The sequence below is a fragment of the Sitophilus oryzae genome, unplaced genomic scaffold, assembly GCF_002938485.1.
Source record: "Sitophilus oryzae breed Bouriz unplaced genomic scaffold, Soryzae_2.0 scaffold_1396_pilon_pilon, whole genome shotgun sequence".
In the NCBI taxonomy this organism is placed as follows: Eukaryota; Metazoa; Arthropoda; class Insecta; order Coleoptera; family Curculionidae; genus Sitophilus; species Sitophilus oryzae.
In genome coordinates, this window is record NW_022146055.1 from 9,305,107 (window position 1) to 9,332,184 (window position 27,078).

At 32.4% G+C, this 27,078-nt stretch overlaps 1 protein-coding gene across 5 annotated transcripts in view; it reads right to left on the minus strand.

Moving 5' to 3' along the window:
- LOC115876003 (A disintegrin and metalloproteinase with thrombospondin motifs 9) overlaps positions 1-27,078 on the minus strand; it is a 324,094-nt gene that overhangs the window by 145,696 nt on the left and 151,320 nt on the right. For 4 of the 5 annotated variants that reach the window (XM_030891658.1, XM_030891657.1, XM_030891659.1 and 1 more), the window contains exon 4: positions 3,603-3,731. In XM_030891658.1, coding sequence (XP_030747518.1) covers positions 3,603-3,731 — 129 coding nt within the window. Of the gene's footprint in view, positions 1-3,602; positions 3,732-25,356; positions 25,378-27,078 lie in introns of those variants that run through there. The other variant, XM_030891660.1, reaches the window with a different exon arrangement.

Here is a 27,078-nt window from a genome sequence, read left to right on the forward strand (position 1 = left end):
AGTCTAACCTGCAGCGTATAATAGAATAATATAAGCAAATATCTAGGTAGGTACGCAGATCTCCATGCAAACCACCGTAAGCCGACAGGCTGTCTATGAATAGGCTGTGACAGGAACATAGAAAAAGATAAAATTAATTTATTCCAAGAAACCGTTTGCAATAATATACAACAAGTTTCAGTTTACTACTGTTTATTTACAATTATGTAATTAATCCGTGCCAACGACTCCAACATTGCCTTTAAACGAAAATGTAAGTTTAAATTTTTATCGGAAAAACCACATTATTACGCTCGGTTTATTTGCTCAAACCGGCAAAATCGGGGTACAGCAAAACCAATTACACACTCTCGCAGTATTTAACAGCTGTCAGTAGTAAGGAGAGCGCTATAAAAAATTTATTGTCAAAAGATTCGCGCTCGCGATGACTTACGTGTTTATTTTACTCGGCCATGTATAAATTAAGCACGTGCCGATTTCTAGTCTCTATAGATACTTTAGTGTTAGAGGAAACAATACAACATACTCAATATTTTCAAATTAAATTAGTATATACTTTGGTATTAATAAAATAAATGTCAAGATGTGTTAAACGATATTTTTTAAACAAAATGTCGTAGAATGGAACAAAAAAATATACATCTGATTTAATGGCGTTGAACTCGCCAGAGCCTTAAGGTACATTCAGGCTGAGAGCGTCGAGCGTCGCGTCGCGTTTGCGTCGCATCCGCGTGTCGAAATGGAATCAATTCACTTAACTTAAATTAGACCGTTCAGGCAGACAGCGTCGCGTTTGGCGTTGCGCTAGCGTCCGCTGACCGTCGGGGTACGAGTTCAATGAGGCGGACGCGACGCAAACGCGACGCGACGCTCGACACTCTCAGCCTGAATGTACCTTTAGTCTTAAGGTGCGTTTACACAAGTCAGAAAATTGATTTGCCGCAGAACTACTTGATGTAAACCAATTTAATTTAAATTCATTTTTTGTTGGAAAAAGTTGCACCCAGAATTAAAAAAATAAGACACATTAACGCGTAACGCTATTTCTCCTCGGCTTAAGCTAAAAATTACTATTCCTTCTATAATTATGTATTTCGGTTTCTGTGTGTTCCATATACAGAGACATGGACATTGTTAGCAGCCGACAGACGACGCATTGACGCCTTCGAGATGTGGTGCTGGAGGAGGATGTTGCGAATCCCCATGGACAGCACATCGCACCAATGTGTCGGTCCTTAACGAAATCCAATTATCACAAAGACTTTCCAGCACTGTCTATAAACGTATACTTTTCTTCTTCGGCCATGTCAAGTAGAAGCGCGCACATGGAGAGACTGGTAGTACAAGGATGACCTGCAGGATCCCGTCGCCGAGGCAGATCACCAACCAGGTCGGTGGACATGGTTGAAAAACTTATGAATACCAACCTGGAGGGAGCCGTTCGAAGGACAGAAAACAGGGAAAATTGGAGACGGGCGGTGCGTGCGGCCGTCAGGTCCTTAGAGCCAGAACCAGAGCCACTACACGTCGTACGCGATGTACGGACTTAGACGACGTGTTGCATATACACTCATATTTTTCATAGATGTTAATAAACTTCACAGCATTTTCTTATGCTCACCTACTAGCCGCCATTTTAAATATACTACTTGAACGTCAAAAGTTGAACAATAGCCAACTGAGATTTGAATCAACTCACTTGATCAATTAACATTATTTGACGAGCTTAGACGATTATATTCCATTCATGCGGATTGAATTCAAATGATCAATCCACTTGATTTGTGTAAACGCGCCTTTAGAATCCTTGATGTAAGAAAATAAATCATGCTTACAGTTTCTCTATTATGGCAGTATCCTTTAAACCCTCTTTATTATTATGACAATCAACAATACGTAAATTTGAAGCATCCAGTACAAAAAGCTGTACTTAAAAAAGTTCTGCATTCTACCATTTTTATTATCGATTCTGAACTGCCCTAGAACTATATTAAGCATAGGCAGAAGAGAATATGCTGATATATGATTTTTTTTATCTACGCATGCGTTGTAGGGTTTGAGGACAGTTCAGAATCGGTAATAAAAAAACTCGAAGTAAGCTTTTGTTCCAATAATCGCCGTCGCATATATTCATAGCATTTGATATCAGCCAAGTACCATATGATCCGGTGTCCAGTTGGCTTGGAAATGACAATTGATGACATTACTCATATGGACTTGGATAGTGGACTCAACTTGAATAGTGCTCCATATAGTTTTTAACAAATGGCTTATATCATTTCCTCATAAAAAGAACCACAATTTTACCAGGTTGTTGCACTGACATAAAATGTGATGACTCAAGACTTCGTAAATTCCATCAACTTTAGATGCCTATTGGGCTTCCAACTCGGCTTCCAATTTGCAATACCAACTACAGTTTTTTGACCGTTCTTCTTTTAGCGAATATTCTCTAAACTTTAAATACCGGGTGCGTCTCAAAAGTGGCTCACCCCTAAAACATTTTTATTTTATCAGAAAAAAAACGAGATTTTGGTATGTTGGTATATGACATAAATTAGGATTAATTGTCGGTATTCAATTGTTTTTGGTCACTTTCTTTTTCACCACAAATAGCTACAACTTGAATGACACACTCGGTATTTTTTACTTCATGTGATAGAAAATGACATTCTGAATTGAATGACATATTATCATATGTCAACTTTTGCATTTTCGCATATGGCTTATTTGAAATTATAATATATATAATATCGACAACTTACAACTTTACAAAAAATTATTCGTAAAAAAATGCTTTTTCCAAATATGCTAATGAGCCACCCTTGTTCCATTTGAAAATATTGAGATATAGTTAAAAATACGATTTGGGCATCTTTTAACCGGCCAGGACAAGGACACGAAAAACATTTAACGATCAAATCTATTTTTCCAAGGTTCCATGATTAAAAAACACAGCCATGGCACTTTAGATTGAAATGTAAAATACGATTTTTTAAGCGAAAACGCCAAAAGTTGACATAAGATACTTCATTCCACTCAGAGTGTCATTTTCTGTCGAAAAAAGTAGAAACATACCGAAGGTGCCATTTAATAATCAAAAGTTGTAATCATTTTCGGTGAAACAGAAAATGACCAAAAACAATTGAATACGTCAATCAATCCAAATTTATGTCATATACTAACATACCAAATCTCGTTTTTGTATCTGAAAAAATAAAAAAAAATATAGGAGTGGCCCACTTTCGAGATGCACCCGGTATAACTCTAAATTTCTTCACTTGTCTGGTTAAATAGAGATTTTCTGACTACCCACTGATTTGCGGCTGAAGAGTTCTGGACCTATGAATGTTCTGGACATATAAATGTCCTGGACCTATGATGAGCCTTGTTTGGTCATTTCATCTGCCTTTTCGTAGTGATCCTCTTGCCCTGGTACCAAAGCTAATTTAATAATGCTACATTCATCGTGTAGAATTGATCTCTTTGGAATCGCTAGTTAATAAGATAATCATTTATAAGTTTATATTAAAATTGCCAGTATCAAAAGCACTTCATAGTAAATAATGTTCATAGAGAGATTTATTTTCTTTATTACTTACCCGTACTAAAATGTCCAGAATTGCCCATATCATACGCTAAGTTTTCATCGTCTGGGTTGATTTTCAATGGCTTAACAAATATTGCCTCTTCCGTACCCAAATCATCTAGATGTGTTTTTTCTATAAATCCTGAAAACAAATAATATATTGCTTATAAAATATCATAAAATATTCCATACTAAGTATATAACCATAATAATTAATAAATAAGATTAATTAGTTTTTAATCTATTATTAAATACAAAGACTAAATAACAGCAGAATAATGAAAAAAATATGTGTAGACTGGTTAATGAAGTTAGTTTCTTCAATTAAAACACATGATATAAAAGAAATAGTGATTAAAATGTGATAAGTATATCGAGAGGCATTTTTGTTGAATTCATCTTATTTTACCTTGAGTTTTTTTCATTTTTCATTAACCAACTACAGATATCCTACGAATTAAGAACGTTCGTTACGTGCTATACTTTGATGTTAACAATAATTCATTGTAATTATGTTGTCAGTATGGTACTTATTGCGGACAAAGGGTACTTTAACAAATTAATTTATTTGTTGACTACTTGCATTCTGAGAACTTTAACATTGAAATCTTTAATATAAATTATATAGATTGTTCTAAAGATTTTTTTGTATCTGGAAACAGGTACAAAAAGTAATTCAGATGCAAAAAAAAAGAAAAAATGTTTGGTCTGGTTTAAAATGTTATATTTTTTTTATTTTTGGCCCTATTTCCTTCATTTTTGTTTGACAAACTGTATATAAATATATTAAGTAACTTTAATTGATAAACGCAGTTTATTATAAATTTTAGTATTGGACTTATTATACAGGGTTACATTGTATTGTATTTTGTATTTGACTAAGAGTGGGTCCCAGGTGGGACCCTCCACTGCGGCCGCGAGGGCCTATTATTATTATTATACATATTTATATTATACAGGGTTAATCCAAGAGTTTTTCTACCCGATCTTTAAAACACCCCGTGCAATAATTTCGTGGGCAATTTTTTCTAAAACATTATTTTTCGGTCAAAACCATGTTTCCTGAATATTTTATTTCTTTACTCATTAATGTTAATTTTTAAAAGCAAAATGAACTTGCCACAAACATTTTGCTATTGTTTCAATTATCGTTACTTTTTGATGATATTCTTCATAATGACGAGATAACTTTGGTGATTATTGTTGTGTACGATTGAATACGGTTCTTAGTGTCGAAGGTTGTGCAAAAGTCATTGATCTTGATGAAGATGGCCGAAATTATGAATATTTGCTTGGTCCCTGAAGAAGAATGGGAAAACATAACACAATATATTTGCAGCATCATTAACAGTATGAACCGACGGAGATGTCTACAGACAGTTATAACAGCCAGGGAAGGCAATTCAAAATACAAAGTATTAGAGTATTTTTTACAAGTTTTTTGTTTGTTTATACACTTAGTTATTACAGTTATTAGCCTACCATACCAATAGGTATGATAGGCTATTAAGATCGACAAAAAAAAAGTTTTTTTAATTTCACTCAAGATGAGTTATATGGGTCATAAATGACCTAAATACAAAATATTTTTATGGTGTCTGTCTGTCTGTCTATCCGTCTGTCTGTCTGTCTGTCCGTCTGTAACACGATAACTCAAAAACCGCTAAACCGATTTTAACTAAATTTGGCACAAAAATACTGTGGCACCCGAGAATTTGGCCATTTGTTTTTTTTTTTTGGGGGGGGGGGTTGGTAAGGGGGTCTGGGAGGGGATTAAAAATTTTAAAAAATCGTAACTCCAAAATTACAGTAGCTAGCGAAACGTGGTTTTCAATTTAAGATTAGGGATAATATTTGCAACAAAATTTGTAATAACATCAAAATCAGTTTATTAACATATTTTAGAAAGGGCGGCTATACGTGCATCCCGGCGCCAATTTTTTTTTAATATCCTTAATTCTGTTAGAGTTAATAATATTTATTAAAACCAATCCTGTATCGTTCATTTTTAACGTTTTTTAAAATTCAATATAGAGTTCTAATCAGTGTCAATATGACATTACGACAATAGTCACCAAAGTCAAAGACCTCGTGATATTAAAAAATAGCATCATAAAGTAATGATTTTGAAAAAATGGCAAATGTTGGTGGCAAGTTCATTTCACTCTTAAAAATTAACCAAGGTATGTGTTACATGCCTTGGTGTTTTGACATGAGTCAAAAAAGAAAATGCTCAGGAAACATGATTTTGATCGAAAAATAATGTTTTAGAAAAAGTTTCTCACAAAATTATTCTAAAATGCTTAGTTTTGGAAATACAGGGTGTAGAAGTTTTATTTTTATTTCGATTTTTTCCAAATAATTTCGTAAAGAAGTAACGTCAATATTTGGATGAAAATTGGTATCTGAGAGTTTTTTGATATGAGAAATTTGATTTTAGTGTCAATATGATTCCTACTTGTAGAGGCGCCACCGACATATTTTTTTACTGGTTTGAAGAGCAATAACTTTTCGTCCGTACCTGTATAAAACTACTGAGCAAAAAAATGTACATTTACGAAGTTTTTTACGTAAAAAAATGTTTCTTGGTAAAAATCGCTACGAGTAATGGTTCTCGAGATATTTGGAATAGAAATCATCAATACCTGTCATCACTGACATAAATTAAACATGTTGGCTAAATAGTTATTAGACTGAAATCATAAATTTGAAATATTTTTGTGCCAAAAGTTCAACAGAAACTATTTTATCATCATTTTTTTTGCAGAAACATTTATGATTAATTTAAAAATATAAAAATTTCGCAAATTTATTATTTCAGTCAAATAATCTACCTACTCAACGTGTGTATTTTTTGTCAATAATGACATGTATTGACTATTTCCATTCTAAATATCTCGAGAACGATTGTTCGTAGCAATTTTTACTAAGAGACATTTTTTACGTGAAAAGTCATGGAGATGTATATTTTTTCACTCAGTAGTTTTATACAGGTACGGACAAAAAATTATTACTCTTCAAAACAGTTAAAACACATGTAGGTGGCGCCCCCTAGTTAAATAGGAGTCATATTGACATCAAAATGAAGTTTCTCACGAACATACATTTATACGAGCCTTTTTACTTATTTTTATTTGCAGCATATGTTACCGAAGTTTCCGGAATACAATTTGGACCACCCTGTATAGTTGGCTAAAAAATTCATGAAAATAGATCTAAAAGTAAAAAAATATAACCCTTTAAACTTAATAAAAAAATTCTCGGTTGCGTTTTTTTGTATCTGAGTTTACATAAAAAAATAAAAGAAACTATATAACATCCACATTGCTTAAGGTAAATCAATATAGCGAAAGAGCGAAATATTTCCAATCGTATAAAAAAAGATGAAGCATATGTATAAACGGTAATTATTGTAAATGCAGCTTTAAGTTTCAATTAAGGAATAATTTATTAGGTGATTTTTAACACTTTGAACACGGCCCGACAAACTGTGACAAGATATTTGGCAATGTTATTAAGATGTCGCGATACCGGGGAGATTATATTTTAAATGTCAAATCGAACAGTTTAATCCCCTATTTAGGTCGCAGTATTTGAATAATTAAACGTTATAATTTTTAAATCGACAGACTTCATTTAAAGCATATTAAAACTTTTTATAAACGTATTCGTTTTGGCAATATTAAGTAGGCTTTTAAATAAAGAACCACTAAAATATTTATAAATCCTTTACCAAAAAAATAATTGGAATTTAACGTCTCTTCTTAGGTATTTTTACTGATGCTTATTTACCGCAACATACACGACACAAATAATCTAGACTTCGACATCAATTTTCAGAGGATCAACCAATGGATGAATACGATAAAACTACAACTAGCCAAACACAAGACCGAGGCATGGAATTTCAATTTGCTCAGAACAGAAGGAACTCAGAAAACAAGGAACACGGAGAAGAGTTGCATAGGGCTGAGTTCCCTGAAAGTAGCTAGTGTCTTTGGCACGGTATCTGAGGATGCAGTGTGCGTTATAGCTGGAATCCTTCTTATTGGAATTCTAGCCGAAGAACGGCAAGTCCTTTATCGACGAAGGTGATCGTCTGATGCTATGAGGAAGGTGATACTGAGTTCTGATGCACTCAGAAGAGAAGAGCGGCAGCATAGCATAGAGTGGGAGGCCGCAACAAAGGGTATGTTGGACGTACCGTCTTCTACCTCAGTTGAATGTTTGGCTGAATCGAAAACATGATGAGGACAACTATTACCTGACATAGATGACCTCAGGATATGGTTCCTTCCGAACATATCTTCATCCTTTTAAAATCGATTATTCCCCGGAGAGCCCGTCCTGTCCAGGAGTTCCTGAAGACGCGGAGCACATGTTCTTTGTTTGTCCACGTTTCAACTTAATGCGTAATCATCTGGAGATTGTCCTCAAACTGGCAATTCAATAGGAGACACTAACTGATGCGATGCTTTCTTCAAAGGCATCCTGGAACGTGACTAATACTTTCGCAACGAAAGTGCTCCAACACCTGCGTCCTACAGAGAGGAAACGAGCCAACAAGATGAACGGTTAGAGGAAGAGAAGCATTGACTTCAATTAATGGAAGGAAGAGAAATAGCTAGATCCTCTCCCTGCGAAGTAATGCCTAACGGTGGTTTCCGCGGGGAGTGCAGAGGCCGGAGAAAGAGGAGGTTTTTAGTCGGTATTGAGTCCGACATATCTGGCCAAACATCTGGCACTGAGATACGCAAATGTATTTTCCTATTTAAAAAAGCACACACACACAAAGTGTATTTAAAATTTCATGTAGAATTCAAAAATAAAAAAATAAGAAACACAGAAGATGATATACTTAAAATAGACAATTTGACAGCCACCATGGTTAAACGGCAAGTGCCATACATAAGTCTCCAAACGGTCACCCGTCCATCCACTCGCATCGTCTAACATCGCTTAACTTCTGTGATCTATCGGGAACCGGTATTTCGACGTAGCCGAGCCGTTTCGACGTAATTCGCCTACATTTATGTAAATTGACTATTACTGGCATTCTCACCAAAATCTATATCTAAAAACGAACTATAAACATATCTACTAATAAAAAGGTGTTATGTGAAAATATAAGCGTGAAAAGCTTGATTTTAGATTCCCGCTCTGACTCGGTTTATTACCTTGTACATGCCAGGGGCATTGTAAGATTCTTGTGCACGGTAGAATGCAAACTATGCGTACGTATATCGGTAATTCGCGTAGGTAGGTAGATTTATATTTACGACTTTATTTCGAGACACGGCAAAAATCTCGTTTGTACAACGTCCGTCGGTCGGGAAAAATCGATGGAAAAAATGGACAACTGCATTATGGGACGTCGGCAATGCAAAAATTACCTACCGAGTGAGTTATAACAAAGGTGTGCGCTATACGTTTACTACTTTTTTCTTTCTTGATGTGTAACAGCCGATATTCTTAGGACTACTATTTCTGTGGCGGTTAGTTTGTCTTTGTTTCATGAACTAAGTTAGGGAGAGATATACAGGGTGGAAATGAATTAATGTGAAAAAATTCAGGAGATTATTTTCTGAAAAATGAATTGAACAACAAAGAAATAAAAAAAAATTAAAACATCGACATAGTGTCGCCGATATTTATATCAGGATATGTCAGTATACAGGAAAACTAACGTAAACTAACTAACTTGAACGTGGGTCCAAAACGAAAAAAATTCGAAAGAGACTGGCTCGGTGAATGCGTTAGGGGCATGGCGGATTCTGGACTGAAATGACAGTTCCGGAATGAAACGCACCAATAAATTCTTGGCAGAACGTACGCCCAATGCAGTATTCACGTGCCTCTGTAGGCTGAGATTACAGCAGAAGAGACTGGTAGAAGACGCCGAATGCCGACTCTGTATGAAAGAACAGAACGAACCAAACGCGCAGAGCCGAATTCGGCGTCCGGACTTAGCGAATTCTGCTTGCGCGTTCGGTTCGTTCTGTTTGTTCGGGCTAAAATGCTCAAGTCTAGACGCACCTTTATGTGTGCCTTCTCAGCTGGGGCAAAACCAGGCAAAACCATGATAGACATTTAGAGTAGCTACTTACATACACTGTATATGATATAATAATTTGATTTAAAACGTGCATACACCAAATGTCATTTATTAGTGCAAACCATTTTGTCGATAACATCGCGATTTGGATTCACCCTGTAAAAGCACATAACTTTGCAGGTAACCCCAAAATTAAAAAAAAAATAAATATGAAAAAGACCCCTATGAAAACTAAGGGAATTGGCACAGTGAGTATTTGCAGATAGAAATGATTAGATTATTTTATTAAAAGTAAATTTGAAGTAAAGTAAATTAAATTTACATTGTTAATATCCTTTGAATAAGAAGACTAAGGAAGGAGTATAATGCTATCCATGTATTCGTGCATGGTGGGCGGAAAAGCCACCATAAAAGCTCTTTAGGGTGGGGATCCTTGACAGTTCTGTTTGACGATTCATTTGACACATTTGAATTGCAACAAAAAAACGCAAAGAGCAAAGAAAAAAACTATTTAAAATATCTAAATACAATTATTCGAGAACACTTTTGTTTTTTTCAAACAGATACATCTATAAAAACCAAAAACGCAGCAGTGACTACAAAAAATAAAAATATTTATGTTGTAGATTTTCTTACAATGGCGATATACCCATAGGCCTTTTTTGAAGGAGGAGTAGTGTTACCGGTATCGCATTGAGTGTCAGGTAAAAGTATTAGGTAATCCCGAAACATCGAGTTGTATTCAAAAGATTATACAACGAAATAAAGTACATATATATATCCTTCTTATCTTAAACATTTTTATTATAATAATTATTATTTTTTGTGGAACTGACAGAGGTGACTTCTGAACATGCTTCTGAATTAATATTTCAAAAAATGACAATTACAATATGGCCACCAAATGATTATCACTTATTAATCACATCCTTCTATACCGGGTGCGTCTCAAAAGTGGTCACCCCTATAAATTTTTTATTTTTTTAGTTAAAAAACTAGATTTGGTATATTAGTATATGACATAACTTAGGTTTGATTGACGTATGCAATTGTTTTTTCGGTCACTTTCGGTTTTACCGGAAATGACTATTACTTTTGATTTTTAAATGGCATCCCATGGATTTTTTTACTTTATTCGATAGAAAATGTCACTCTGAATAGAATGATATATCATATGTCAACTTTTACTATTATAACTTGCGGTTCGTAACGAAAATTGGACTTGAAATACCAAGTGAGTAGTATCAAATTATTCGTAAAAAAATGCTTTTTCTAAATACGCTAATGAGCCACCCTCGTTCCATTTAAAAAAATTGAGATATGATTAAAAATACGATTTGAGCATTTTCTAACTGGCCATGACAAGGCATTAAAAACATTAGACCATCAAATCTATTTTCCTAAGGCTCCTTGATGAAGAATTAGTGTTTTTAACATAGCCATGGCACTCTAGATTGAATTTTAAAATACAATTTTTTTATTAAGCAGGAATGTCAAAAGTTGACATATGATATGACATTCTATTCAGAATGTCATTTTCTATCGAATAAAGAAAAAAAAATACCGAGGGTGCCATTTAAAAATCAAAAGTTGTAGTCATTTCCGGTGAAACAGGAAGTGACCAAAAACAATTGAATACACCAATCAATCCTAATTTATGTCATATACTAACATATCAAATCTGTTTTTTTTTTATCTGAAAAAATAAAAAAGTTATAGGGGTGAGCCACTTTTGAGACGCACCCGGTATAGGAAGAATATACATAGAGTTGTATAATCAAATCAATATAATTTATTTAATTATAATCTATTTTTTTCCTGAAGAAAATGTTTTGGTTTCGATTATTGTTCAGATTGTTTAATCAGTGAGCCAGAGAGACATTTAGTGCTAGCAACAATACCCTATTCTATAAGTTAATAAAAAAAAAATGAAAATAATAGACGGTTGATTTACATAACAATTTCACGTTCTTTCGTTTGCAAAATTTACGACTCGCGCACGAATACCATTACTTCAGTCCATTCTTTGCAATTTCTTTATATCTTTTAGATTCCTATTTGAACGGACAAACACGACTAGAGCTGCCCAACCGTCGTCGTTAAAATGTGTCTGACAGATTCTATTTGATCGAGAATGATTATGTTAATTTCCACAATCGTAGGTTATAATTTTCGAATTGAAATTGGCGAAAAACGACAAGAATTCTCACCAATTTATATGTTAAAATCGTCGACTAACCTTGCCCAGGGCGGGCGACTAGTACCAACGGCCGCGTAGAGAGCCTGTAAGAAAATCAATTATTGTTATCTTTCACTGCAAAACTGGAGATACATTTTTACATACATATTTATAGAATGTTTAGATAATATGAAACAAACGTATTACAAAGTAATAATTTTATCTACAGGGTGTTTTAAAAAACATGTGTAATCTCTCGTGGGGGAATACCTCACGTAAAAATAACATTTATTTTATCATATCAATATAATATATATATACATATATATATATATATATATATATATATATATATATATATATATATATATATATATATATATATATATATATATATATATATATATATATATATATAGGTCCGATTCTGTTTTGTTTCCTAGATATAAGGGTCCGATTCTGTTTTGTTTCCTAGCTTGGTTTGGTATAGCAGTATATTTGCCCCTGGTATATTTCGACCCCCAGGAACACGTCTATGAGTTTTTTTCGCATCTTGCATTTTCTTTTAAATTTCCCTTTATATTTTTCGAAAACTTTTTAAAACTGCCTGTTCACCGCAAATGTTTCCATGGTATAATTTCTTAATCTCTGATATTACCATAGTAACGGCTTTACTCTATGGTTATGACACTAAAAGGGATGCAATTACAGAAAAAATCCGGTGACTCTCAAAATTTTTTCAAAAAACATATTTTTTTTTTAATTTTCAAACTTAAATAACTGGGTTATTTTGGATTTATCTGAAAAATGGTAAAGAGAAAATATGTTTCTTTTATCGAGATCTACCAGCCCTAAAAATATTTGCACTTATTTAAGACTCACCCTGTGTAATTAATAAAATTAAGTAATAAATCACATTAAATAAATAGTTTATTAATTTTATTAATTGTGATTAATAAAATTGTCTTTATCTTATCGAGCAGATCGAAATGGACAAAATATCAGGATACAATAAAAACATTTAATCGCCATTAAATGACCTACACAAATTTGCTACTAGGAAAAAAGTCAGTGGCGCACATGTTTTTTTTTAGAAAAATATTCCAGTGATAACCCAAATATGTAGCACTCATAGTAACTTTTACCCTCCAAATTTCATTCGAATCGCTAAGCAATCGAAATAAAATTATAGTAAATCGAAAAAAAAATGGCTCTAACCTCCTGTAGCTACGAGATAAAGCAGAATTGGACCCATGTTGAAAAGAAAAATAAATCTTATGTTTACAGGAGAGATGGCACACGTTTTTTGAAACATCCTGTAGAATAAGGGACTTTTTCAGGAATTTAATTTTTTCATAAAAACACTGCTATAAACTATCACATTTCTTCATAACTATTTAGCCAAATTTTTGTTATTCATTAGGAAACCAATCATACCAAATAAATGCAACAAAAATATATCAAGTTATTTTTAACTGGTCTAGTGCATTTCGGCAAAATCATATATTTTGCAGTTGCAGTAATATTTTTGTTTCTGAGAAATTTTAGCGAATAACAAATATACCGAGGCTCGTTATCCATTTGTTTATGTTGGAGCATACCAATGATCAACTAAATAACACGTGTTGGCGCTATTGGAGCCTTGGATTATAAAAGTGAAATGGAATCTCCTGAATACTGATTTCTCATTTCATTTTATTTCAGTTTCTGATTTAACATTTCTAATTTTACTCATACCATATTTACTATACTATATAACTAAACTTTACTACAACTTAGTAATTGCATAACATATTAATAACGCGTTTCCTTTATAGTTTTATTTTAAACCATTTTAACTACTTTCAAATCTACTTTTCTTAATTTTTATAGTTTCGTTTCATATTTAAAATATATGTTTATCTCATAATACTATACTTACTATGACATAATAACTACAGTATGTCCCCAGATTCTCTTTACAAGAAGATTTTTTTTTGTTATTTTTGACATTTTGTGAAAAATGCATTCTTTATAAAAAATTTTGCTTTTTCGAAAATGATTTAATCCCGTTTATACTTTTCCAAATTTCTATACCGTTTTAGATTAAATAAAAAAAATGAAATTATGGTTGATTTTTTTAAGGTTGAAAGTCCTAAAAATAAAAAAAAGTTTCTATGGTAATATAATTTAGATTTCGTTGTTTGATAAATGGTTATTATCTTTGAATAAAGGGTATTATTAATTTTAATTAACGACATATATTTTGCTGTTGTTAAAGTATCAATTTTTCCGGCTCTATCTCGGAAAGTATTAGTCATAAAGCTTCCCCCACCACTTTATTTTAGCAGATAGGGGAAAATGGTTCTAACAAAAAATATGCAAAAATCACTGAAGATTATGAATCAACTGTGCATATTTAGCCGAGCTATATGGCCGTCGACGAGCCGTCGATCCAAAACCGAAAGTTCAAAATTTATAATTATATTCTGATTATGATATTGTCGCGCCATCTAGTATTCTATTTGTGCAATTTTAGCTCTTTCATTTCGAGTATTTTTCTGTTGCGTAGCTAGATATTCTGTGCTAATACTTTCCGAGATACAGCCGAGAGCTATTCTTAGTGGGACACCCTGTAACTAATTCAATACAACTATGCAACTATCTTATTGTACTAATTATAAATAATTCCAATATTTATGACAGTATACTGTTAATTTTCTACTGCAAGTTATGGTTTTTATTATGAATTATTTTAAATCTAGCTCATCTAAATAAGTTGGGCTCTCGGTTGGACTAGATTTATTACACAAAGCATAAGAAAACCGATTAGTATTACAGTTATATACTTTTTCCAGTCAAAAAACCGACTACCTTTAAAAGAAGATGCATATTGTATAGTTTTTCATTATTTGGATTTACAGCTGCTATTAATAGAGCTTTGAACAAAAATAATTATATACCTAAAAATACAGTTTTATTAATCTACACCGTTTTATATATGCAGCAAATAACACATGTAGTAGCTATTTTCCCAATTTTTTTTTGCGGTTAATGTACAACATTTGGCATCAGTTCAATAAATTATAAACGACTCAGACAAAAAAGAAACAATGTACGAAAGACACCGAAATTAGAATTCACAAATTTCAAGGTTTTATCGAAATTAAAAAAAAATGTGATGTCAGTATTCTCTTTATGCTTAAAATTTTATAAAACACTACAGGGTCTGTTAATAAAATTAAATTGAAAATATTGATATAAATATTAATATTTTCAAAAACGGCAATCAGTATATTTAGTCAGTCAAATATTTTTTTAATGGTCATGTATTAGTTCAATTTATTGACTCAATTAATAGTTAAAAAAAATTGTTGTAAAAAATTGGACTGACTGAAGTAATGCAAAGTATAAATAACTTCTTCATTTGTCGAAATGACATCATGCAATTCAGGTTTTTACTTACACACTATACGCACAATACTAAACGCAAAATATATTTTTCGAAGCTTGGGTTTATATCCCTTATATTATTAATAATTAATGCTTATATATTGCTCTTATAGGGTTTCCTATAAAAGTGAAAGGAAAGTATTACAAGAAGCTGTATATTTAAAACTATAGCGGGCCTTGTTTTAAAAAAGTTTAAATAAAAGTTGATTGAATAGAGAGAAAGATGATATAAGAAAGAAAACCTCGAAAATGCGAGAGTTATCATAGTTCGCATTACACATGCCAAATTTTAGAACAAAATTTAAATTTATTTACATATATTAACATTTATTAATTTATTCATAATAATTACCAAATCTACGATCACCAGATAAACATTTGACTGGGAAATGGGTAACCAGCAGTCTTTTTTCCACATTTTCAAATAAAGTTTCTCGAAATTGGATCAGCAAACCAATTTGTTAGCCATATATATCTTTAAATGACAAATATCCAAAGTAAGAGGTTATTTTATATGTAATTTTTAATGAAAACCAAAACATAAACTATGGCTGTAAATCCCATATGCTGGGAACTTCATATGTGGACAATGTAGTAAATAACATAGCTTTATAATATATACAAACTATATTATGGAGGAATGTCACCGAACGTAATTGTAAACCCAACTTAACAAAACTTTTTTTTCCTCGATCACACAATTTTTTTATATTATTGTGTATATAAATAAATTATATTAGAAACAATTTCACCTAATTATATAAATTGAATGTAGTAATATAAACTAATTAATAAAAGTGCGACAAATTGCATTTTTAATTACACCTAAACTTATTATTCATAACGTAATTGTTTAATTTGATTGGACATAAGAGCAAAATCTAGTATAACATTGATATTAAGTTATTACACATATGATCAAAGGTTACTAATCAATTAAGCTACAAATTGAATTATAGGGCAATCATGTTCCAATTATGCTATTATAGTGGAAAATAAGTGAAATAGAAAGATACAGGCTTCATTTATTGATAATATAGCCCCATTATTGATATTTTTTATATAATAAAATTATATAATAAATATATTTAATATTAACACACAACTTGTCTATGCAAGCAAAGCACATTATTTGTTTTTAACAATTTCTTGGATGGCATATATCCTAATAATTATTTACAAATAATAAAAGGTACATATCTCTTGAACTTCATTGGACTATAGGCTAACACACTTCACAATATCTCAGAACTTGTATACCGAGTGGTGAATCGTCGATGAAAAGATAGGAAGTTTTATAGCGATGTGGTAAATAGGTTTTCTAAAAGTCTGCATATGCTGAATATACATACTAAATTTGAACAATTTTGGACAAGCCAATTTTAACTAATTTAAGAAAAACTGCATTTATTTGATCAACAGACCAACGTCAACATAGGTACCTTAAGTTGTCAACCTCTGATTTTATGATTATGAAGTGAATTTGTTGTGCTATTTACACTACTACATTATAGTACCTACGGTTAGCATCCTAAAATGTATTTTCTAATTTAAAACTTGTTTGAATTAGGCAAAAGCCTAAAGCTTCATTCAGAACCTCCCAATTAGTGAAATAAATTAGTGGCTTCAATAATTACACTCTATACTTTTTAGTTTACGATCATTCACAATGTCTAAAAAACACAATTAGAATTAATAAAATATCCTAACAACAGCTTGCGGTAGTCTGCTGCATCTGCTCTATCCATAGAGAAAGCATAATATTTAACTTATAAAACAATAAACTTTTGATTACTAACTAAAATTTTTCTTGACGGGTGATAATCATTGGCCAAAATGATATTCCTCGCAAATTTTGAAGTAAAATTAGTGGAAAAGTCGAAAGTTTGGTAACTTTTTCCACTAATTGAAAATTATTACCACTAATTATGACGTTCTGAATGCTTACATTAAAATTAGGTAAACAAACTTCTGTTAATTGAAACTACTAATTTATTCCACTGATTTCGAGGTTCTGAATGAAGCTTAATAGCCAATGCAAAAAACTCATCGCAACTTTATTAGAATGTATATGCTGTTAAGCTTCATTCAGAACCTCGAAATCTATACGTTAGTATAGAAAATACAATTTAACATTCACAAAATTATAGGTTGAGAATTTAAAGTCTAAGGTTCCCTGGTTTTGCATTGTTACTTGTTCAGTTTCAATTTGAAAATAGATGCAGTGTTTCTTAAATTAGTTAAAATCGGCTTGTTCAAATTTGGCACGTTTTCAGCCCATGGACAGGCCTATAAAAACCATATTTATGACTGTAAAAGAAAACTAGCCAATATTTGGACAGTTTAAAATTTGCATGGGATTTATGTTTCAAACAACGATAATATACAAATTAGAGTCACAAATATCAAAACGCTAATTGTTCTTAACAACTTCCGAGCCTCTGTTTATTGCAAATATACCTCATCTCATATTTTCTTAAATTTCGTTTTTCATTTATTCAAACTGACATATTTATACGATGAATGTTAAAATCCTATGACAGAAAACTAATAAAAACAAGTTAAATGGAGTCAGTTTTAAAAAGGCAGACTTGTCACTTTTGCCAAAATGACTATGACGCGAATCCAATTTAATTTTTCTCACAAAAGCAACGTGACGTAAATTTCGGAAGTGATAGATCTTTTTAATCTAAACCACCCATCGCGAAATGCCTTTCATTTCTTTTTAAAACAAAACTACCTACGGTTAAGTCAGTTTGGGTTATTTGGGTTGCACTCGTGACAAGTTGGGCGAACGGATGAATGGAATATATTGTGAAATGAGATATTCGAGACATCTATATGTTGCCAAATTTACAACTCGAATAAGGTATATTATGGAAATTAGTTGTGTTTTTTCTATTATTATCTTTATAAATATTATTTTTCCCGTTGCCGCATCATTATATCTACTTCTATTTCCTTCAATTTATTAAAGAACGAGATAAGTATTCCAAATTTCTGATTTATGATACATTTAACTATTTTACTAAGGAAGAAAATATTCGACCAATGTGTACTACCAGTCATGACCTATGCATGGACACTTAAAACGGACATTATAACTTCAGGTAAGGCAACGCTTGATGAAACGAAATATGCTTGGAATAGCCAAGAAAGACCGTAAAAATTAAAGTGGATACGACAAAAAAAAACAGATAATAGATGGCATATCCACAGAATCAAATTCCTCAAGTAACAATGGACCTAACACCTGGCAAGTAAGATGCAGAACAGATGGACCACAATATTACAGCATGGTACCTACAAACACTACACAACCTACGAACCACACCTGAGATGGGGGCATGATATTAGGAAATTACCAGGGATAATTTGGGCCGGCATTACCAACAATAGACAACAATAAGCCCAATTGCAAAGACATTATCTAAATATGTGAGGAAGGCTACATCATAATTTGGAAATGGTTGAATAAGCTGAATATGATGATGATGATGATGATGATGATGATAATAATGAAGCTATTTTACAAATATTTTATTTGCCATTTTTATTCTAAATATATTAGTCTTAAAAAACTACAGACATATTTTTGTGCTTGGACTGCAACCTACAATATTTATAAATAAAATAATTATTTTTAAGTAGGTCCTAATCTTCTAATATTTTTTTAAGTAGAATCCTAGATATGTGCAGTCCTATTTATTTATGTCAACAATTATAATTCTAGAATCATTTTTTAATTTTATATCGACGATACTGACATGCCATTGATACACTTGGCAACCATGGGTTCCACAAACCGTAAATCGTTGATTCTCCATATCTCTTCTCTACTATCTCGTCGGTAAGTGTGTGTGAAAATGGCTCACGATTTTTCTAATCGAATAATCGATCACAAATCCGATAGAATTCCCATCAGATATCGGGAATGACTGATCGGTTGGTATTTTATCGGTGCCATCTCGAAAATCCGGGGTTGCATCGCCAAGAAACGCTGAAAGTTGCAAAATTATAGTCGCCGAGGTGTTTTTGTCTCAAATCGTGTATCTAGTAAAATTGAAGATTACGGTAAATGAAATTGGACAAATGCGTGAAATATTGAGATAGAGAGACAAAGAACAAAGGTAAGTTCTATAAAAAACAAACCGTTGTTTGTGAATTTGAAAAAACGGTTTAATGTTAGCCAAATTGATCAATCAGTGGGCAATCAAGGAGCAGACAGACTCAACAAAGAGGGAACCAGGGGAGAGGCCGTGGCAGATGACCCACCACTTGTAACGATCAACACACTGAAGGAAGCTATAAGAACCTGTGGCCAGTAGTAGATAGCAGGAAGACAAAACAACTAGTAGAGCACAAAAGAACCCAGTATGCATAAAATTGTAGGTGTCATTACTGGAAACTGCCCCACGGGGGTAAACATCTTGAGATGGAAGATTTCCAATGACGACTACGCAGAGAATGCGGAGAGGAAGAAGAAACCATAGAGCACCTGCTATGCCACTGTCCGGCACTGGGATACCGACGCTTTCAAACTTTAGGGCAACGTTTTTGGAGGGACTAGAGGAAGCAGCAGAAACCAACATTAGCGACATCGGGAATTTTGCAAAGAGGTGGAAGTGCTTTAACGCAAAGAGAGAATGAGAAGAAGGTTTGGTACAACAATACAGAGGTATCGCAATGGGCATGATCTTAACATGATCTCAAACCCCAGCAACCTAATCTAATCTAGCCAAATTGATATTCTATTTCTAGTATATTTTAGGACTAAAAGGGGTTAATCTAGTGATTATATTAGGGGTAAAACGTATCCCCTAGTTTTACACTAAAAAACTTAATGACCAATTATTTATTTCGTAAATTCAATGAAAAATACTACCTAACCAAAAATTGTTTTTTATAATTTTCCTGCAAGATATTTATACTCTATCTTTATTTGTTCAAATTACTATTGGAATATGTAACGGAATTCAATTACCTCGGCAGTTTGATTTCGGAAAAAACTCAGTAATTCAGCACAAAACTAGCAGTTCTTCGAGAGCATTCTGGAAATTAAAAAACAGGGTTTTCTACAATCATGACTTGAGCACAAAAACGAAACTTGCAGTGTACCGAGCAATAATAATACCCACCATATATGGAAGCGAAACCTGGGTGCCGGTACCACCTTTGTGTGAAACGTATCGGTCCTTGAAAAAGCTAGTTGCGAGAACGCTGAAGTCATGATTACTAAATCCCGCTTAAGATGGGCTGGTCAGGTATGCAGGATGCAATAAAACTGCCTACCGAAATCTCTCATTTACGGTGAGCTTGTAGGCAGTAAGAGGAAACCGGGTGGACAGTTGAAAAGGTACAAACATTTCTATGAAAACTTAAAGGGGAAAAGCATGCAGAAGTGGGAGGAAGTAGCGCACAATAGAATGCAATGCAGAAGAACTGTAAACTCAGTAAACAACGTCAACCCAAAAATAAAAAATCAACAAAATAATGAGATTTTTGAATGTCCAGAGTGTGGAAAAAATAATCTTTTTTTGCAAAAAAAACTCATAGACGTGTTCCTGTAGTCGAAATATACCACCCCTAAAAATATTTGCACTTATTTAAGACTCACCCTGTATAGTTTTACCCATTATTCTTTTATTAATAACTAACAAATATGACTGACTGGCAGCAGAAAAAGAATGAATAGCATTAGGTAAATTTAAATAGTCTGGATCTAAATGTATACTTAAGAATACAGTAGCGTAGATTGACAACTGGAGGCCTTGGTGCAATATTTTTCGAGCTCCCCTTGGTAAAAAGGTAGAAGAATTTGACGCGAATCTTGCGGTTGACGGAGAAAACATATCTATGCTTGGTTTGAATTCGGGACGGACTAAAAGCCAAGTCTGGGAACTAAAAGCCAAGTCTAAATTGTTGTTTAAAATTTTGCTAAAATGAATTTGCTAAAATTACTGAGACAGCAGAGAAGAGGTTAATAAGGTTTAAACTAGATTAGATAATAAAATATTAATATGTCTCGAAAATCCAAATATTCTTATTATGGATTGTAACATATCATTACATCAGAACACATTTATATCCACTGCCTAGGGATTGCCTAGGTTTTTTTTGTTTGAGTCATGGCATTATCATACAAGATGCCAAATATAGAAAAGTATAGAGGAAAAGTTTCGTGATAAGAACTATATAATAACCTAAAAAATGCTGCAGTTTTAATGGCGACCGAGGTTCATTCAGTTAAAAACACGTGTTCACGAGGAGGCTGCTGCTGTAGCAGAAAAGAGAGTTCTTTCTACAATGTGTAAGAAAGTATATACCCGAAAAGCTAAAAGTAATGTATTTCACAGAGGATTGGGTCAGCTGAACTGAATGAATCAGGAAGTTTTAAAGTTTCTCAAAATCGTGACTCAAAATCGTAGCCTATTCAAGATAAAATTGCCGTTATCGATAATGGAAATAAAGCAGTAGAACCCTGTAAAACTGAGCCATTTTGTAGTAGAAATTCAGATGTCCGACCCAATATTGGTCTTTACGAACATTTTGATCAAGACAATTAAATTTTTTTTAAATCGGGGGCAAAAGAGCTTTTTCGCTCGAGCGAAAATCACCCTTACTTATATATTAATAAATAAAATATATTTCTTCGTTATAGTCATTTTGTTTTTGTGGATTTGGGCCGGTTGCGTGTTTTTCCCGGATCGGTTTCCATTTCCCCATCCACCCCTGGATGCGTGTCAAATACTGGTGAGTAGTACAGTACGTCTACCCTGTCTGTAGCTACGGGGTATCCGTGAAGGGGAAAAAGATATTCTCTCGATGGTTCTCGTAAAAAATTAGACGACGCGTCCAATCAATAAAAATTCGACAAATTTGCAAGTAGCCAATGAAATGAGTGGGTGGAGTGTCTCTCCCGCTTCTATTAGGTAGCGATTAATAAAATATATTGCTGTTTATTTAAATGTTTTTTGTCCGCATTCCTTTCATAGACACAGATCCAGTAGACGTACTTCAGTAATAGTAGTATTTGTTCAAATTGTTGGGGATATACATTAAAATATATTTTTAAGTTTTTAAGTAAGGCAAAAAAAATATATTTTTATACGAAAATTTAATAAAAGATAAAAACATCCTGGATTCACATCACTTTTTAAATTATTATTAACTTTTGCTTTTAACAATAAAACAGTAATGTTATCGAACTTAAACAATGGACACCTAACGGTCACTTACATTGTATAATGGTCTATCTATAGCCGATTGAAAGGTACATTTCAATATTTCATTCTTAGCGTCACAAATATTCAAATTTTTTTGAATAGTATCTAATGGCGTTAATACATCTATGGGAAAGAGGCTCTCTAATGCACGAAGTAGCGTTTCTAGATAGATAATGCTTATTTAGTGCCACGATGTGTGGAAATGTCGGTAGAATTAGTATGCGTCTACTGAATGTTACAATATTCTAATTTAAATAAGTACTGTTTCAACAAAAAGATACATAATAAAATAAAATAAAAATACACAATTTCACTTGACGGATGACAATCAAAGGCCAAAATAGCATAAAGCTACATTCAGAACTTCGCAATTAGTGGAATAAATTAGTGGTTTCAGTTACACTTTATACATTTTAGTTTACGGTCATTCACATGTCTAAAAATCACAATTAAAATTAATAGAATATCCTATAGCAACAGCCATGTACAGGGTGTCCCATTAAGAATAGCTCTCGGCTATTTCGGAAAGTATTAGCCGTAGCGGAAAAAAATATTTATAACTAAAGGGGCTATGAGAAATTGCTGGAAATTATTTTCAAGTTTGTAGTACGACCGCTAGGGGGCGCAACTGCAACAAAAAATAAGAAAATGGCGTGTTTACACAATTTTGCCTAGCCTATGATAGGTTTTTCAAAATGCAACAACTTCAACTACTTCAAATAATAAAGGCATTTTGAAAAAGCATTTAAAAGATAAAAAAAAACGCTGCTAAGACTATCAAAATGTTGATCTAATAACAATTTGACGTTTATACTATTAAAGTGCGTCTGCTGGATCTGTGTCTATGAAAGGAATGCGGACAAAAAACATTTAAATAAACAGCAATATATTTTATACGTCGACTTAACGAGTACGTCACCGCAAATCGCTCCACCCACTCATTTTATTGGCTACTTGCAAATTTGTCGAATTTTTATTGATGGGACGCGTCCTCTAATTTTTTTACGAAAAACATCGAGAGAATCTCATTTCCCCTCTCACGGATACACCGTAGCTACAGAACGGACAGACGCACTGTACGCGAAAAGCAACTTTTTTCCAAAGCCTACCATGACTTCACTGAATCATCGATTCTTGTTCACTATTATTAATATCCTAATTATTAGATATTAATACATCTGATATTATGGTATTCTGGTATTTCGTCGATTTTAAAATAAACTAACTGTTTCTATCTTATTTTTTTGTTAGAATGGGCCTAATCAAGAGAGCTACTGATACCATAGTTTAAGGAAGTTTTTCCTTATACTATGCTGATACTGTATTCTAAAAATAAGGTAATTAAGGGCTTATTTTTTGGTATTTATTATAATTTTGCTAATATCTTCGGTTTGAAAGAAGATATCAAGATGCGGTTTTCGCTGACTTTTTAAGCTTTTACTACTCTTTACTATCAGCTAAAATAACACATACTATCGTATTTAATTTTTTTGAAAAAACGCGCTATGTTTGTTAAATTGTAAGAAAGCGCCCCCTAGCGTCTACGTTCAAAACCTTATTATTATTATTTTTATAATATAATATAGAGTAAGAAACGCTCTTTTAAACGAGCCCTCGTTTGTTGGATTCTGATCATCCAGTCCGGAGTTATTAACATTTAAATAAAGATAGATCTAACCTTCCCCCACCACTTTATTTTAGCAGATAGGGGAAAATGGTTCTAACAAAAAAAAATCCAAAATTTACTGAAGATTATGAAGCTATTATTTATAGTACCCATTATCTAGGCAAAATTCTGTAAAAAATCTATTTTCTTATTTTCAATAGCAGTTGCGCCACCTAGCGGCCGTTTTACAAACTTGAAAATAATTTCCAGCAATTTCTCATAGCCCCTTTAGTTATAAATATTTTTTTCCGTAAGCCCTACGGTTAATACTTTCCGAGATACAGCCGACAGCTATTCTTAGTGGGACACCAGGTACGTATGCCAGCGTATGTAATGTTCATTTTGACTCATATTTAAGGGAATTTTTTTTTTGAAATTTGAATACTATTGAATTTTATGAATTTGAATTTTATGACATTTGTAGACTCTACCCCGGAAATTTCTTAAAAATATACATATACAGAATGCCATTTAAAATTTGTATCCTAGAATAGCTTTAAATCAGAAGTAGCATTTAATTTTTTTAATGGGTGATAAGTGATAGATGATACAGATAATAGACAATAGACTTGATAAACTAGATTTTTATACAAACTTTCAATTTATCTATCCAGATAGAATTTTTTAGGACTAATTTTCAGTAACATTATTCTTATTTGTAATAAAAACATACATATTTTGTATTAGCGGAAAATAAGTTATTTAGTTTTTTATTCTTAAGTTACCTATTTTGGTATAGTTATGTAGGTATTAGTACGTATATTATTTGTAATTTAGTCCAAAATAAAAATGCAAAATAACATAGTAATATGTTTGTGGACTGAAGAATTGCATTTTTGTTCGACATGTTTGTTATTGCAGTTCATCTAATGTTTGTATAATAAATCTGAAATTTCCGTATAGTACAAAATATGTTTACGATTGAAAAAATGCAGTCAGCTAGTAAATATTTTTATTGTAATACTCCAATTTTCTATCAACAAACATTATATCTTTATGACTAATAATTTCTCGTTTGAACATTGTTCTAAATAGAAGAGGACCAGGAACCAGGAAGACAAAAGCTTAACTTGTTTTTGTTCCATTATTCTTTAAACATTCATTTCTGGGTTTCTTTTTATATTTAGATTGTTGTTGTAATAAATTTCTATGTGACAGTACCACCTTAACTTCTGTATACTGTTGAGATTCTTCAGAAGTTGATGTTACCTACTGGTATTGTTCCTTTTCTATGTTTATTTTTAACTATTCCGCTTTAGTATCGAATTAATCGCTTAACGTGGGTGATCCTCGAACATCATAATGTTTTAATTTCTATGAAATATTTATAAATACTGGTCTAGTCGAATTAAAGGCATATGGAGCTTAATTCAACATGTCAGGCTTGCATTCTATCAAAGAGTTTTAATGTTTCTAAAATAAGATTTTTTTAAACAATGTGTGTTATGTTTCTTACTACTAAGTTTTACAAGGAAGTTAGTATTATCGAAATTTGACATTATTTCCAACTTTCCTTGCTTATTTTCAAAGCATTTAAGAACAACGATGTGTGTGTGTTGTGTGGAATTGAAATTACATTTAATTTTGATATACCTACCTAGTTAAAATTCTTTAAATTTGTTATTTAATTGTATCATATTTAAGTTCAATTTATTATTGTCTTTTATTGTAGTGACTGTGTATACCGGCTGTTTCTCCAAAGTGGCTCACCTCTATAATTTTTCTATTTTTTCAGATAAAAAAATGAGATTTGGTATGTTAGTATATGACATAAATTAGGATTAACTGATGCATTTAGGGGTCGTCATTTTCTTGACAACTTCTTGATCTTGTCTTGATTTCAAGACAAGATCAAGACAAGAAATGATTTTTGGTTTTCAAGACAAGACAAGAAATTACTTCTCAACATCAAGATTTCTTGACAAGAAATCAAGAAAATCTTGAAATTTCTTGAAAATATAAAATAAAAAAGAAATACTCATTTACTAAGGTATTTGTATATTATACGAATATTTGTACGAAGCGACACTTTGTCGGATGTCCAATGTCCAAAGTTGATATAAGTACCTACGTCCAAAGTCAGATGTCCAAAGTTGGCATACTGTGGGCAAAATTAAATTGGAACCTTTTTAATTGCCTAATAATTTTTTAATTTTTATTTTTTTTTCTAATTTTTTGGATATGTTATGGGCTACGATATTAGAATAAAAAAAACATTGCAACGAGGGTCTACTTCAGCGGCATACATACTTTTTGAATTAACGTAAAACTTTTAAAATAAAAAATAACACATTTTAGTGTGCGCCACTGAAGTAGAGTAGCTTTTATCATTGTTGTTTTGACCTTGTTGTTTTTATCATTAGTAGTATTATCACCGTCACTACTGCCAAAATCACTAATTAAACTTCTATGTCCAGGTGTCTGAGGTGGTAGGTATTCTGAACCAGATTCAATTACGAATGACTCAGATTTGCTGCTCAACAAACCATCACAATCACTCATTTTAATGTTAGATAATAATAATAATAATTAACAAAATTATGTAAATCTGATGATTTTGGCTACTGTAGTATAATGAGCCCAAAGTTTTTGAATTTTTTGAAAATTAGATGCCTGACCGTCGATTTTACGCATAAAGCATAAATATATCACATTAGCCAATCTCACCGCGACTTTTAAACAGGGGGTTCCCCTTTAATAAACGAATTTTAAACGGGGGTTCCCCTTTTGTCCAGATATCAAGAAATTTCAAGATTTCTTGAATCAAGACAAGACTTCAACTCTCAAGAAATGGTCAAGACAAGATGTTTTTTTAATTCCTGAAAATATTTCAAGACAAGACAAGAAATTGCTTGTCAAGACAAGATTTCTTGTCTTGCCGATCCCTAGATGCATTCAACTGTTTTCGGTCACTTCCTGATTCACCGGAAA